Source organism: Cnephaeus nilssonii (assembly GCF_951640355.1).
Source record: "Cnephaeus nilssonii genome assembly, chromosome: 11".
Taxonomy (NCBI): domain Eukaryota; kingdom Metazoa; phylum Chordata; class Mammalia; order Chiroptera; family Vespertilionidae; genus Cnephaeus; species Cnephaeus nilssonii.
In genome coordinates, this window is record NC_137082.1 from 47,623,333 (window position 1) to 47,637,990 (window position 14,658).

Sequence of the window (14,658 nt, forward strand, 5' to 3'; positions counted from 1 at the left end):
TGTCATTACCTGGTGCCCACAGCCACCATTTCTGGGCTGGGCTGGGCTGTGGCTCTGGGGTGGTGGTGGGGCCTGTGTCCCACTTGGGGGGAGCCGAATGTTGGTTTGTGTGCACCAGGTCCATAGTGCCATTTATTGTTAAATGGCCTGCTGCTAGGGAGAGGAAACTGGGTGTTGCTACCTGACATCATTACTCAGAACCCACAGCCACCGTTTCTGGGCTGGGCTGGGCTGTGGGCTGCATTTTGTGCTATGGGTTATCAGCAGCATTGGCTGTAATTTGGTGGGCTGTCTCTCCAGGCTGGTGGCGGGGCCTGTGTCCCACTTGGGGGAAGCCGAGTGTTGCTTTGTGCTTGTCAGGTCCACGGTGCCATTTCTTTGTAAATGGCCAGTGCATGTCATGGCAGCTCCTGTGTTGAGTGTCTGTCCCCTGGTGGTCAGTGTGTGTCATAGCGACTGGTTGGATGGCCGAACACTTAGCATATTAGCCTTTTATAGAGAGAGATAGAGCCATTATGTTGTACATATGAAACTAATATAATGTTGTATGCCAATTATCTACATACTAGAAGCCCGGTGCACGAAATTCGTGCACGGCGGGGGGTTGTCCCTCAGCCCAGCCTGTACCCTCTCCAATCTGGGACTCCTGGAGGGATGTCCGACTGCCCGTTTAGGCCCGATCCCTCTCACAATCCAGGACTGCTGGCTCCCAACTGCTTGCCTGCCTGCCTTCCTGATTGCCCCTAACCGCTTCTGCCTGCCAGCCTGATCACCCCCTAACCACTCCGCTGCCAGCCTGGTTGATGCTTAACTGCTCCTCTTCCAGCCTGTTTGCCCCCAACTTCCCTCCTCTGCCAGCCTGGTCACCCCTAACTGCCCTCTCCTGCAGGGTTGATCACCTCCAACTGCCCTCCCTTGCAAGCCTGGTCCCTCACAACTGCCCTCCCTTGCAGGCCGGGTGCCTCCCAACTGCCCTCTCCTGCTGACCATCTTGTAGTGGCCATCTTGTGTCCACATGGGGGCAGGATCTTTGACCACATGGGGGCAGCTATATTGTGTGTTGCAGTGATGATCAATCTGTATATTACTCTTTTATTAGATAGGATAGAGGCCTGGTGCACGGGTGGGGGCCAGCTGGTTTGCCCTGAAGGGTGTCCCGGATCAGGGTGGGGTTCCCTTGGGGTGTGGGGCGGCCTGAGCGAGGGGCCTGTGGTGGTTTGCAGGCCGGCCACGCCCCCTGGCAATCCAAGGGGAGGCCCTGGTATCTGGAATTTATTTTCCTTCTACAATTGAAACTTTGTATCCTTAAGCGGGTGAGCCCGGCCAGGGTGTGCGGAAAGCTTTGCTTCCCCTGTTGCCGCCGGCAACCCTGGCTTGCTCTCTCAAGCTCCATTCTGCCGCCATTTGTTTGAATTTGTTTACCTTCTATAATTGAAACTTTGTAGCTTGAGTGGAGGCTTAGGCCTGCAACAGCTATGGAAAGCTTGGCTTCCTCTGTTACCTGGGAAACCTTGTTCTCTGTGGCTGTAGCCATCTTGGATTGGGGTTAATTTCCATACTCGCCCTGATTGGCTGGTGGGCGTGGCTTGGCTGGTGGGCATGGCTTATATAGCGGAGTGATGGTTAATTTGCACATTACCATTTTATTAGAGAGGATGTAAAATCCTAGCATGCAAATAGACCAAACAGTGGAACAACTGAACAACTGGTCACTATGACATGTGCTGACCACCCGGGGGCCTGCGCAGAACATGGTGGGCATTGGATGCAGCGGGATGGTGGAGCTGGTGAGCGGGAGTGCCAGACCAAGGCAGTTGCGCTGGTCACTGTCATCAGGGTGAGCCTCCAGTTACTGAAAATTCTTTGCTCCTGCATGCTATGGTCCCACCCGGCGCTCGCACACACTGCCGGCGCCCAGCACTGGCACCAATCGCTCGGCACCATCAGCAGATGTGAGCGAATGCTGCTGGCCCTGATTGCCCCTCAGGGTTTCTCCACCTCCCCCTGCTCCTGAGGGGTGATAGGGGCAGCAGCCGCCGCTCGCACTCACTGACGGCACTGGCCCCACTCTCACCTGCTGCTGGCTCTGGCCCCAATCGCTCCATGCTGTCAGCAGGTGCGAGCGGGGCCGGCACTGTCAGTGCATGGAAGTGGTGGCAGCAGTAGTGGGCTGCCAGCAGACAGGGAACCGGGGGCCGCAGTGGGAGGGGCCTGGTGGAGGCATGGAGAATGGGCCGAGACCCACTCCTGTGCCCACCACAGTCTCGCAGCCCACAGTTCCTTTCAAGGTGCACAAATTCATGCACTGGACCCCTAGTACCTACATTAAAAAAATGAGAAAAATTTTTATGAGAAAAATATGTGGCATTGTGTATTACACATGATGGTGATTCTGGCATGATTTTTTTTCTAGTCTGCTCTGTTTATCAATCTTTTAATTACAGCTTATGCTGAGAGCTTATTTACAATATCAATTGATTGCAGTTTGCAAATACTGAATTCCTATTATGACCTAGATGATATGGAAGGAACACAGAAATCAAAGGAGTAAAAATGAGAAACAGTCTCTGAGAAGAGACAAGCTCATGGAAGAGTCAAGTATGCAAGCTGTCAACTGCAGCATATTGAGAAGTGAAACAATTAAAATCAACATAGTGGCCCCAGATTTGTGTTTGCAGTAATTCTTCTTAGAGGAGTTAAGGATGATCTCCAAGCAGAAATATATTTTTTCTGGTTTTATTGACATGATTGACATACCATTTTGTCCAATGTGATGATTTCCTGCGCAATTATATTGTGAATGATTAGTACAATAAGATTAGTTAATACATGCATCACCTCACATAATTACATTTTTTGTGGTAATAACATTGAAGATTTTATCTCCAAGCAGCTTTGAATTATATAATACTCCCCAGACCCTGGCAATCACCATTCTACTCTGTTTCTTTGAGTTTGGCTTTTCTCAGATTCCACTAAATAAGATCATATAGTATTTGTCTGTCTCTGTGTGACTTGTTTCACTTAACATAATGCCCTCATGATTCATTCAAGTCACAAATAGCAGGATTTTTTCTTTTTTATGGCCAAATTGTATGTATCTAAAATGTATTTTTTTCTCACATCTTTTTAATTTATTTATTCTTGGATGGAAACTTAGATTGTTTTCCATGCCTTAGCTGTTGTGAATGATGCTGCAATGAACACAGGACTGCAGATACCTCTTTGAGACAGTGATTTCATTCCCTTTCGCTAAATACCCAGAAGTGGGATTGCTGAACTTGTGGTAGTTCTAGTTTTAATTTATTGAGAAACCTCCATACCCTTTCCATGTTGGCTGTGCCAACTTACATTCCCATCAACAGTATGCAAAGGTTCCCCTTTCTCACACAAGCCTCTCTGACACTTGTCCCTTCTTTTCTTTGATGGTACCCATTCTAACCAATGTGAGGGGATATTTCATTGTGGTTTTGATTTGCATTTCCCTGAAGTTTAGTGATGTTCTGCATCTTTTCATGTACCTACTAGCCATTTCTATTTCTTATTTGGAAAAATATCTATTCAGGTCCTTTGCCCATTTTTAAAGTGGAATATATATGGAATTTGTTGTTTGTTTGTTTTTGCTATTGAGTTGTATGAGCTCCTCACACACTATTTTTTATATTAAACCCTTTATCTGATAGGTGATAGATTGCCTCTTTGTTCTGTCAATTGCTTGTTTTTCTCTGCAGAAGCTTTTCAGTTTGGTGTCATCTCACTTGCTTATTTTTGTTTTGCTGCTTCTGCTTTGATGTTATACCCCAACACTCATTGCCAAGGCCAATAGTCAAGAAGTGTTTGCCTATATTTTCTTATGGGAGTTTTACATTTTCATATCTGACATTTAAGTATTTAATCCACTTTGTAATATTTGTGAATAGTGTAAGATAGGGGCCCAATTTTACTTTTATATGTGAACTAGAGGCCCGATGCATGAAATTCATTCACTCGGGTGGTGGGGGGAGGCCCTCAGCCCAGCCTGTGCCCTCTTGCAGTCCAGGAGCCCTCAGGGGATGTCTGACTGATGGCTTAGGCAGCAGTCAGACATCCTTAGCGCTGCTACGGAGGCAGAAGAGGGTCCTGCCACCACTGCTGCACCTGCCAGCCATGAGCCCAGCTTCTGGGAGCACAGTGACCATCAGGAGGCCGCTCCTGCATTGAGCTTCTGCCCCCTGGTGGTCAGTGCATGTCATAGCAACTGGTCATTCCGCTCTTTGGTCGATTTGCATATTGGCCTTTTATTATATAGGATATTCAGTTTCCCCAACACCATTTATTGAGACTATTTTTCCATATTGAGTATTCTCATCTTCCTTGTTAAATATTACTTGACCATATATGCATGGATTTACTTCCAAACTCTTGATTCTATCTATCACTCTGTGTCTGTTCATTGTCAGTGCCATATGGTTTTGAACACTGTAACTTTGTAGGATAGTTTGAAATCAGGACGTTTGAGGCCTCCAGATTTGTTCTTCTTTTTCAAGATTACTTTGTCTATTTTTATTTTGTGGTTCCATATGATATTTTTCTATGAAAGAATGCCATTGGAATTTTGATAGGAATTGCATTGATTATATAGATGGCTTTGAGTAATATGGACATTTTAACAATATTAATTCTTTTGATCCACAAAACAGGATATCTTTTAATTCATTTGTGAATTAATTCTGAATTTGATTTTGACATCTGAGCTCTGATCACTACAACTTATTTCAAAAGATATAAAGTATTTAAAATTAAATTTAGCTACATGTTCCATAGGATTGCTGGTATCATTCTGACATTTTAGTTTTGAGCTTACAGTTACCAATAGACTGAAAGAATGACAAAAAGACCCCAGGTGTATAATTTTTTTGGGGGGATTATAAATAAGAATTGCTGTTCTGAGCAATACTGGGCCCTGAGGCAAAATCATTAATACTAATCCTATTTTCACTTAAAATTTCACATTTTGTTCATCATGAATTATTTCATTAATTGTATTTTTAAATGTATATTGCATTTATTATTTATCTCAATTATGAGGATATTTTTTGGTGTCCTTCTTAACTTTGTGCCCAAAGCAAGTACCTCATTCACTTCATCCTAGTCCTGGCCTTGTAAAAAAGAAATGTGTTTTTTATTAGAGAACCATTTAAAAATCAACCAGTCAATATGTACCAGACCGAAATAGGATATGTGTCTTGGGAGATAATAAAATTAGAGTCATGATCTTGGGCTTTAGAAGCTTTTAATGAAGTTGTAGTCATAACCCATTAGTATGCAAATGTGCAATATGGAAGAGCTTATGGTAGGGGCAAAGTAGAGATAAATTGCCTTCAGTTCTGACAACAGCAGGGTCTGAAATGTGTAACAGGAGTTAGAGAGGGTATTACTGTGTAGATGGAGCTTGATCTGGAACTTTAAGAATTTATAAGCATCAAGCAGAGGAGACCAGGAGGACACTGCCTTTCAGGTTACTAGGAGATGTTAGTAAAGGTCAAGAATTTGTAGGGGTTGGACAGAGGGTCGACATGAATATAGCAATAATGTAAATTGATTAGAAAGTTCCTGTGGTTAATTAGTACAAGAGAATGCATATGATTTGATTGTGAAGAGTTTGTAAGAATACCAATTCCAAGGTACATCTTTAAAAAATAAATGAAGGGACCACAATTCATAGAAAGTTTCTGGACAATATTATTTTGGTAAAGAGTTATAAGGTTAGAAATATATTCCTGAATATTGAAATCTAAAATGAAGTACTAAGGGCCTACTAACAACATGATGGACCATTTTCACTTCCATCACATAATAAAAATAATTTATTCTATCAAAAATAACAGATGCAGAGCTAACAATTATTGAGCTTATGCCATGTGGTAGGCACTGATGCTAAGGACACAAAATGCTTGATACAAAGGGAAAGAGCTATTAAAGAGCTCAGAAGAAAAGTTCTCAATTATTCACCATTACGAATCATACATTTGCATTTATTTTAGACACTTAATCATATTAAGAGACTTTGTTTTATATCAAATGATTATTTTCAGCATCTATTGAGTTGTTCATGTTTTTCTACTTCTTCCTGCTCATGTGAAAAATCACACTTTTTATATTTAAATGCTAAACATCCACCTTTCAGTTCCAAATATAAACATGGTTAGGATGCATCGTTCTTTTTTATTTTGGTTGGTTTGCTTAGTTGACATTTTTATTTAGGAATTTTATATCTATAGTTCTTAGTATCTTTACCAGGTTTTAGTGCAATACTTAAGCTGAATCCATAAAAATGACTCAAGAAGTTTTTCCTCTTTTTCTTTTTTCTGCAAAGGTTTACTTAAGATTGAGATCTATCTTCCTTGAATATTGGGAAGAATGCACAAGCAAATCTTCCTGAATCTGGAGGTGTATTGTGGTTCATTTATTTGTGTGTGTGTGTGTGTGTGTGTGTGTGTGATATTACATATTTTGGAAAGGTGTAGTTACAAATTTGATTTCTTTACAATAGCTAGGTGTATTTTTTCCCAAGTTTAGATTGAGGCAAGCAATATGATGCATCAAGAGAAAGAGCATAAAGGCATGCATTGGGAGTCTGAAGAATACCCCATGCATAAGGGACCCTTGGATCCAGTGTTCATGTGTATCATGCTGTTTTCACAGCCTGGATTTTCCTATCTGGGTAAGGGATCTTGGCTTGGGAGAGCTCACCAAACAAGCTCTCAGCATCTCTCTATATAATTGAGTCAATCTTGTCAAGTTGGTTAGGCCATTGCAGATCAGAAGTAAAGAGACTGGGGCCGGGATGCATGGAGGCAGTGGCGGCAACTCCTCCTCCTGCTGCTGTCAAGCCCCATCCCCCTGCCCCCCACCCCCGCGACCGCCGGTTCCAGCCTGCACCTCCGTGTCCATTCCCATGCCCCCTCCCCCAGTCCCCACCATGGGCCTCACCTTGTTTGCGCTCTTTTCTCGGATCTTCGGGAAGATGCAGATCCTCATGGTTGGCTTGGATGCAGCTGGCAAGACCACAATCCTGTACAAACGGAAGTTGGAGGAGATTGTCACCACCATAGGCTTCAATGTGGAAACAGTGGAATACAAGAACATCTGTTTCACAGTCTGGGATGTGGGAGACCAGGACAAGATTCGGCCTCTGTGGGGGCACTACTTTCAGAACACTCAGGGTCTCATCTTCGTGGTGGACAGTAATGACCGGGAGCGGGTCCAGGGGTCGGCTGATGAACTTCAGAAGATGCTGCAGGAGGAGGAGCTGTGGGATGCGGTGCTGCTGGTCTTTGCCAACAAGCAGGATATGCCCAATGCCATGCCTGTGAGCGAGCTGACCGACAAGCTGGGCCTGCAGCACTTGCGCAGTCACATGTGGTACATCCAGGCCACCTGTGCCATCCAAGGTACAGGCCTATACAATGGGCTGGACTGGCTGTCCCATGAGCTGTCAAAGTGCTAACCAAGGGGTCGGCCCCTGCTGCCGGGAAGCCCCCGTGTGCATCCCGGGGATGACCAGACAGCCCGACTCCTCAGGATGACCTGCCCTCCTGCTCCTCCTCCCACAGACACAGGTCTCTGCTCCTGCCCCTCCTGCCTGCATGTTCTCTCTGTTGTTGGAGCCTGGAGCCTTGCTCTCTGGGCACAGGGGCAAGAGAAATGAAGGCAACAGGTCCCCTGCCTGCTGGGACCTGTGGAAGGGACCTCATATCTTCCAGAGGAGGAGCAGGGACCTGGGTTTACTTTTGTTTGTTCTATTTTGGGCATACACTTGGGGCCAGGTGGGGAGGGGAGGGGAGGGCTCCAGGTGGTGCTAAGATATGGCAGTGGATACTGAGTAATAAATTTGCTGTGGTTTGTGAAGAAGAAGAAGAAGAAAGAAGAAAGAAGAAAGAAGAAAGAAGAAAGAAGAAGAAGGAGAAGGAGAAGGAGAAGGAGAAGGAGAAGGAGAAGGAGAAGAAGAAGAAGAAGAAGAAGAAGAAGAAGAAGAAGAAGAAGAAGAAGAAGAAGAAGAAGAAGAAGAAGAAAATAGACAAATGTTGTAGGTGTCAGAGTTTTGGACTTTTATGGCACTTTGTAAATTCCATTGCCTATGTTGGAAAACAGTCAAAAGCTAGACATCAGGCATCCCCAGAGATATTGTTTCAAAGCCAGATGTAAATCAAATCTATCTCCACAATAACCTAATCAGATTTTTAAAACATTTCTTCTTATGTTAGGTTTGATACATTTCAGATTTAGAGTTATCCACTTCTAAATTTTCAGTTATTGGCATGAAGTTTTAGGTAATATTCTCTTTTTATCTTTTCAATATCAATATGATCTGTTGTGACCCTTTCATTTTATGCCTCATATTGATATCATGTGTTTCCTTTTCATTTTAGTCTTATTAGGTATTAAAATCTCTCTATATAAAACCCTAATATGCAAATAGACCGAACAGTGGAACAACCAAACAACCGGTTGCTATGACATGCGCTGTCCAGGAGGAGGCATGTGCAGATCATGGTGGGCATTGGCAGAGGCGGCAGAGCATGGAACATGGCAGGCATCGGCCGTGGCAGGAAAGTGGAGCAGGTGAGCAGAGGCACCAGACCAAGGCGGGGCGCTGGTCACTGTCATCAGGGCGAGCCTCTGGTGGTTACTGCAAATTCTTTGCTCCCGTGAGCCGCGCATGGTCCCACCAGGTGCTCGCACCTGCTTCCAGCGCCTGCCCCGCTCACACCCATTGCCAGCACCGGAGCCACTGCTCACACCCGCTACCAGCACCCAGTGCCGGCCCCGATTGCTTGGGTGCAATCAGTGGCTGCAGGCCTCAATTGCCCCTCAGGGCTTCTCCACCTCGCCCTGCTCCTAAGGGGCGATCGGGGCTGGCAGCCGTCTCTCACACCCATTGCCGGCAGATAGGGGACCGGGGGCTGTGGCAGGAGGGGCCTGGCGGGGGCACAGAGGATGGGCCAAGACCCACCCCTGTGCCCACTGTCATGGCCCACATTTCTTTTCAAGGTGCATGAATTTGTGCACTTGGCCCCTAGTGTATTAATATTTTTAAAGAACCAAGTGTTTGATTTTTAATTTTTCCTATTGCCTTCACTTCTCTTTCACTTATTTCTGCACACATATACAAATGTGTGCATGTGTGTGCTTATGTGTGTGTGTGTAAATTAGCTGAATTTGGTTCATATATTCTGTATTTATTCTGAATTTTTTCAGTGTATTCTATCAGTTATTGGAAGAAGTCTTCCACAAGGAGTATAGAGTTTTCAGTTTGACTTGTTTTTTCATCTAACCTGACAAGTGTAGTCTTTTTAATGGAATAATCAATCACTTTCCATGTAATCGAATTACAGATATTTTTGAATTTACAACTGCCATTTGTTTTCTATTTAATAGAATGGTATGATTTTATTTCTTTACTCTATCTTTTTAATTAACTGAAGACTTTTCTACATATTAATCCAATTTCATAGTTAATTCATTTTTAATATATTGTTTTACTATTTGTATTTGGTTTTCCTGAAGAACTAGAGAAATAATAATAAGCTAGTGTTTCATGTTCCAACTTGGGATTCTAAGTCTCAGGTGAAGTGTTACAAGTGTGATCCTGTGCTAACCTCCCTCAATACAATGACAATTCACATATACAATTTTGTGTACATAGTTACAGGTGAAGCTGGGAGAGAGATAGCAGTTGTGAATTAGAATTATGCACCAGTCTTACTTGTGCGTGGCTCTCGAGCGTTGAGTGGGACCGAAGTATGAACAGTTCCCAAATGTAGGAAAGACAAGATTTCCTGCACTGAAAACTAAGGTAGCCTCCAATGCTATTTGGTCTGATTAAATTTGCACTCTCTACCAGAATCACTACTTTAACACAAATACAACATGTGATAGCAGAGGACAGGACCTTAATTTTAATAAATTATGACTTTTTTATATACTTATTGATTTTAGAGAGGGAAAGAGAGAGAGATAGAAAAATCAATGAGAGAGAATCATTGATTGGTTGCCTCCTGCACACTCCACACTGGGGATCGAGCCCACAATCCGGGCATGTGCACTGATGGGGAATCTAACCATGACCTTCTGGTTCACAGCTCAACACTCAACCACTGAACCAAGTTGGCTGGGCTCAATAAATTATTTTAAAATGCTACATCTAAGACAAAGAGAAGAACTCTACAATGTTATGCTCTAAAGGAGATGGGTCACATACACAGACAATGTAAATAGGCAGGACTGCTCTTGTAGATATCTTCTCCAATGGAATCCCTCCAGTTGTTCGTAATTGGGAAAAACAAAAACAAAAAGATGCAATATCCTTTATTTTAAGACGTCGGCCATAAACATAAAGTCAATGTGTAGCATTTAATTGAGTAAATGATAGAATCTAGAAGTAATATGATTTTTGTATTAAGAAATTATGTGCAATCCCACTTCTAGGAATATACCCCAAGAAACTAGAAACACCAATCAGAAAGGATATATGCACCCATATGTTCATAGCAGCACAATTTACAATAGCTAAGGTTTGGAAACAGCCTAAATGCCCATCAGCAGATGAGTGGGTTAGAAAACTATGGTACATCTACACAATGGAATACTACACTGCTATAAAAAAGAAGGAATTTTTACCATTTGCAGCATCATGGATGGAACTGGAGAGCATTATGCTAAGTGAAATAAGCCAGGCAATGAAAGAAAAATACCACATGATCTCACTCATTTATAGAAAATAAAGAACATTATAACCTGATAAACAAAAAGATAGATACAGAGGCAGTAAAGCATCAAACAGACTGTCAAATTACAGCGGGAAGGCTGGGGAGTGTTGGGGAGGGGGGGAAAGAGATCAACCTAAGGACTTGTATGCATGCATATAAGCACAACCAATGGACACAAGACACTGGGGGGGTGGGATAAGGGCATGCGACAGGGGGTAGGGGAGGCTGGGGGAAGGTCAATGGGGGAAAAAAGGAGATATATGTACTACTATTTGTAATACTTTAAACAATAAAATAATTTTTTTTAAAAAAAAGAAATTATGTGGAGATGAACAGGTACATTTAAATAAATGTGCCCTAATACATACTTAAAATAATTTTGGGATAAGTCTATTTAACAGTTACCTTCAAAGCTATGAAGATGAAATAGCAAATATTCTGTATTTAAACCCTTTTATTCATTTGTTTTTGCCTTGCTGACATCACTTGAAATTTTCTTATACTCCTTGTGATTATTTCTAATCAGAACATGTGAGAAAAAAAGTTCTGACATTCCCCGTCATATATCCTTTTTCGTATTGATATTATCATTGATTTAGTCTCATTAACTCTACTGAAATATTAAGGTCACATTTTTATTTATAAATGATATTTGAAAAGTCAGTGTAATTGGCAACATCGTGATGTGAATCTCAGAGGGGCCTCTGCACGTGGTAAGTCAGCGTCAATGAGAGAAAAATCTCACATTCAGCAAACATCCATCTTCGATATTAGGTCATGTGTCTGTATTATCATCTCCCAATCGGTTGTCGGGCTGTCTCATCCTTCTAACATAGGATCCTAAATGGTAAAATATGATTCCCTATGACAGATTATTTTTACCCTTTCAATTTTTTCCCAGTACTTTCCCTATACTTCACTATTCAATTGAGAATAAGGAAGTAATTTTCTACTTAGCAGTCAGAACACTCATCTCAACTGTCAAGATGACACAAAATAATTTCATTTGACAATTGCTGGCACTATCTCAAAAATGTTTCAAGTCACAAAATACTTTTCCAGATCTCTGTTCTTCTCTGCTATCTTATTCTTCTTCCCTCTCTCTTTCGCAACACTCCAGATAAGCAGCACTTTATTTTATTTTATTTTTTTCATTAAATACAGGGTATAGAGACTGGCAACTCATAAAATGGCCAACAGTAAGGTATGCTATAAATGGAAATTTTTTAGACTTTTTCTTAACATAATTGAAAACCTTGACCCTTAGATATTTTTAAACTTTAGATCTACTGTTCCAAATATGTTTGGTTAAAAAATATCTTCTAAATCAAATAATGACTCCAATATGTTAGGCACTATAGTATATGCCTACACTTTCAGAAAAATGAGGATAAGGTTTTGGACCCCACCCCCTTGTTCACCAGACCACTGAGCAACACTGGCAGGGCTATGTAGCTCCTCATGCAGAGGGGGGGACTTCCCAATCAATGGAGGATGGGATAAGGGCCTAACACCCACAAGCCCAGATCACCATCTGCTCACAGGCTGCCTCCTATCCAGTGGAGAGGGCAGAAAGCAGGGGGGCGCCAGCACTCCTTTAAGGCAGTCACAGCGGCCCATGAGCCTAGGGACCCCCCATCGTCCCCACCATGGGGAATATCACACTGGAGTGGCCTGCGAATCTGAAAGCCCTGCCTGTGGGCTGTGAAATAAGGGAAAGAGCTGTGTTGAGCCCATGAAACCCTTTGCATTCTGGAAGCAATATCTAGCCCCATCAGGAGTCACTGAGGGCCAGCTTTCTGATTCATTCAGGAGGAACACCCTTCCTTGAGGACAGGTACCTTCTCGCTGCCTTCCAGAATCTGGAAGGTGGGGCGTTTGCACCCTCTTATGACTCTCCTCCCCATTCCATGGCCCCACCAGCCTTTCCATTTGACCACTTCCAGCTGTGGCCCTGCCCCAAGGCCTTGTTTACCTGACCACTTCCTGCTGTCCTCCAGGCCCTTGTCCACTTCCGGCTGTTCAACTGGGCCGAGCCTACACACTCGGTCAGGTCAGCACTTCCGGTTTTCCACCTGGCGCCTCCTCCTTAATGACGTGAGCACTTCCGGCTGTTCACCCGAGCCAGCCCACCCACTCGGCCACGTCACCACTTCCAGCGGTTCGCCTGGCTCCTCCCCCTTGATGACGTGAGCGCCTCCCGCTGGTCACCTGGGCCCCAAGCCCGTGTCCACCTGAGCACTTCCGGCTGTTTACCTGGGCCCAGCCCACACCCTCCATCACTCAGCACTTCCGGCTGTCCAGCTGGCCCCTCCCACTTGATGACGCGCACTTCCGGCCGGTCACCAGGCCCCAAGCCCTTATCCTCCTGAGCACTTCCGGATGTCCATCTGGACCAGCCCCATATCCTTGGTCACCTCAGCGCTGCCGGCTGTCCACCTGGCCCCTCCCGCTTCATGATGTGACCACTTTAAGCCGGTCACCGGGCCCCAAGCCTTGTTCACGTGAGTATCTCCGGCTGTTGCCCTGGCCCTTGTTCTCCTGATCACTGAGCCACACTGGCTGGGCTTCTTAGCTCCTAAGAAGAGGGGTGACTTCCCAATCGCTGGAAGTTGGGTTAAGGGCCTAACACCCACAGCCCCAGGTCACCTTCTGCTCACGGCTGCCTCCTCCCCCGTGGGGAGGACAGCAAGCAGCGAGCCGCCAGCACTCCTTTAAAACAGCCATGGGCCTCCATGCGCCCAGGGAGCCCCCATCGTCCCCAACATGGGGGCATCTCACCGTGCAGTGGCCTTCGACTCTGATAGCCCTGCCTGTGGGCTTTGAAATCCGGGAAAGGGCACTGTTGAGCCCCTGAAAACACTTTCCAGTCTGGGAGCAATGTCCTGCCTCCTGAGGGCCAGCTTTTTGCTTAATTCACAGGGAGCACCTTTCCTTGAGGACAGGTACCTTATGGCTGCCTTCCCGCGAGTCTGGACCACAGGAAGGTGGGGCGTTTGCGTCCATTGGGACCCTCCTCCGCATTCCTGTGGCCCTACCAGCCTTTCCACTTGACCACTTCCAGCTGTTGACCTGGCCACAAGCCCTTGTCCACCTGAACCCTTCCGGCTGTGCACGTGACCCAGCCCACCCACTCGGTCATGTCACCACTTCTGGCGGTCTGCCTGGCTCCTCCCCCTTGATGATGTGAGCGCTTCCAGCTGGTCACCTGGGCCCCACCCCTTGTTCACTTGACTATTTCCGGCTGTTCCCCAGGCCCTTGTTCTCCTGATCACTGAGCCACACTGGCCAGGCTACTTAGCTCCTCATGCAGAGGTGTGGACTTCCTAATCGCTGGAAGTTGGGTTAAATACCTTAACACCCACAGCCCCAGGTCACCTTCTGCTCACAGGCTGCCTCCTACCCCGTGGGTAGGGCAGCAAGACGGGGGCCGCCAGCCTCCCTTTAATACAGCCATGCGGGTGTATGAGCCTAGGTACTCCCCATCGTCCCAACATGGGGGCATCTCATACTGGAGTTGCCTGTGACTCTGACAGCCCTGCCTGTGGGCTTTGAAATCAGGGAAAGGGCAGTGTTGAGCCCCTGAAAAGCCTTTCCACTCTGGAAACAATGGCCTGTCCCCTCCAGGGTCACTTACTGGTCGCTGAACCCTGATGGCCATCTTTCTCCCTCATTCACGGGGAACACCCTTCCTTGAGGACAGGGACGTCAGATGATTTGACTTTGGTTACAGTATTTGCAAGTTTTCTCCCACTCCACAGATTTAGCCTCAATGATCTCATTGGAAAGCCTAGGCTGTTAACCAGGCCACCTCTTTCTTTGTAGGTCCCGGCCTTCCACTTTTTCCTTCTCAGCTCCATGAGATTACTGAAAGTTCTCCTGGGCTTTTTAGCCGATGTTTCTTCTT

The 14,658-nt window shown here is 45.1% G+C and overlaps 1 protein-coding gene and 1 long non-coding RNA gene across 2 annotated transcripts in view; both read left to right on the forward strand.

Annotated features, from left to right (window-relative positions):
- Window positions 1–6,961: 6,961 nt before the first annotated feature.
- On the forward strand, window positions 6,962–7,489 carry LOC307107694 (ADP-ribosylation factor 5-like; the record flags this gene model as incomplete). The annotated part of the gene is made up of 1 exon (XM_079785123.1): window positions 6,962–7,489. One exon carries the CDS (start codon window positions 6,962–6,964, stop codon window positions 7,487–7,489), a length of 528 nt encoding a protein of 175 aa, XP_079641249.1.
- Window positions 7,490–13,151: 5,662 nt separating this feature from the next.
- Window positions 13,152–14,658, forward strand: part of LOC307106950 — a 123,083-nt gene continuing 121,576 nt past the window's right edge. The window contains exon 1 of the long non-coding RNA XR_013814164.1: window positions 13,152–13,255. This is a non-coding gene — a long non-coding RNA (uncharacterized lncRNA). The remainder of the gene's footprint in view (window positions 13,256–14,658) is intronic.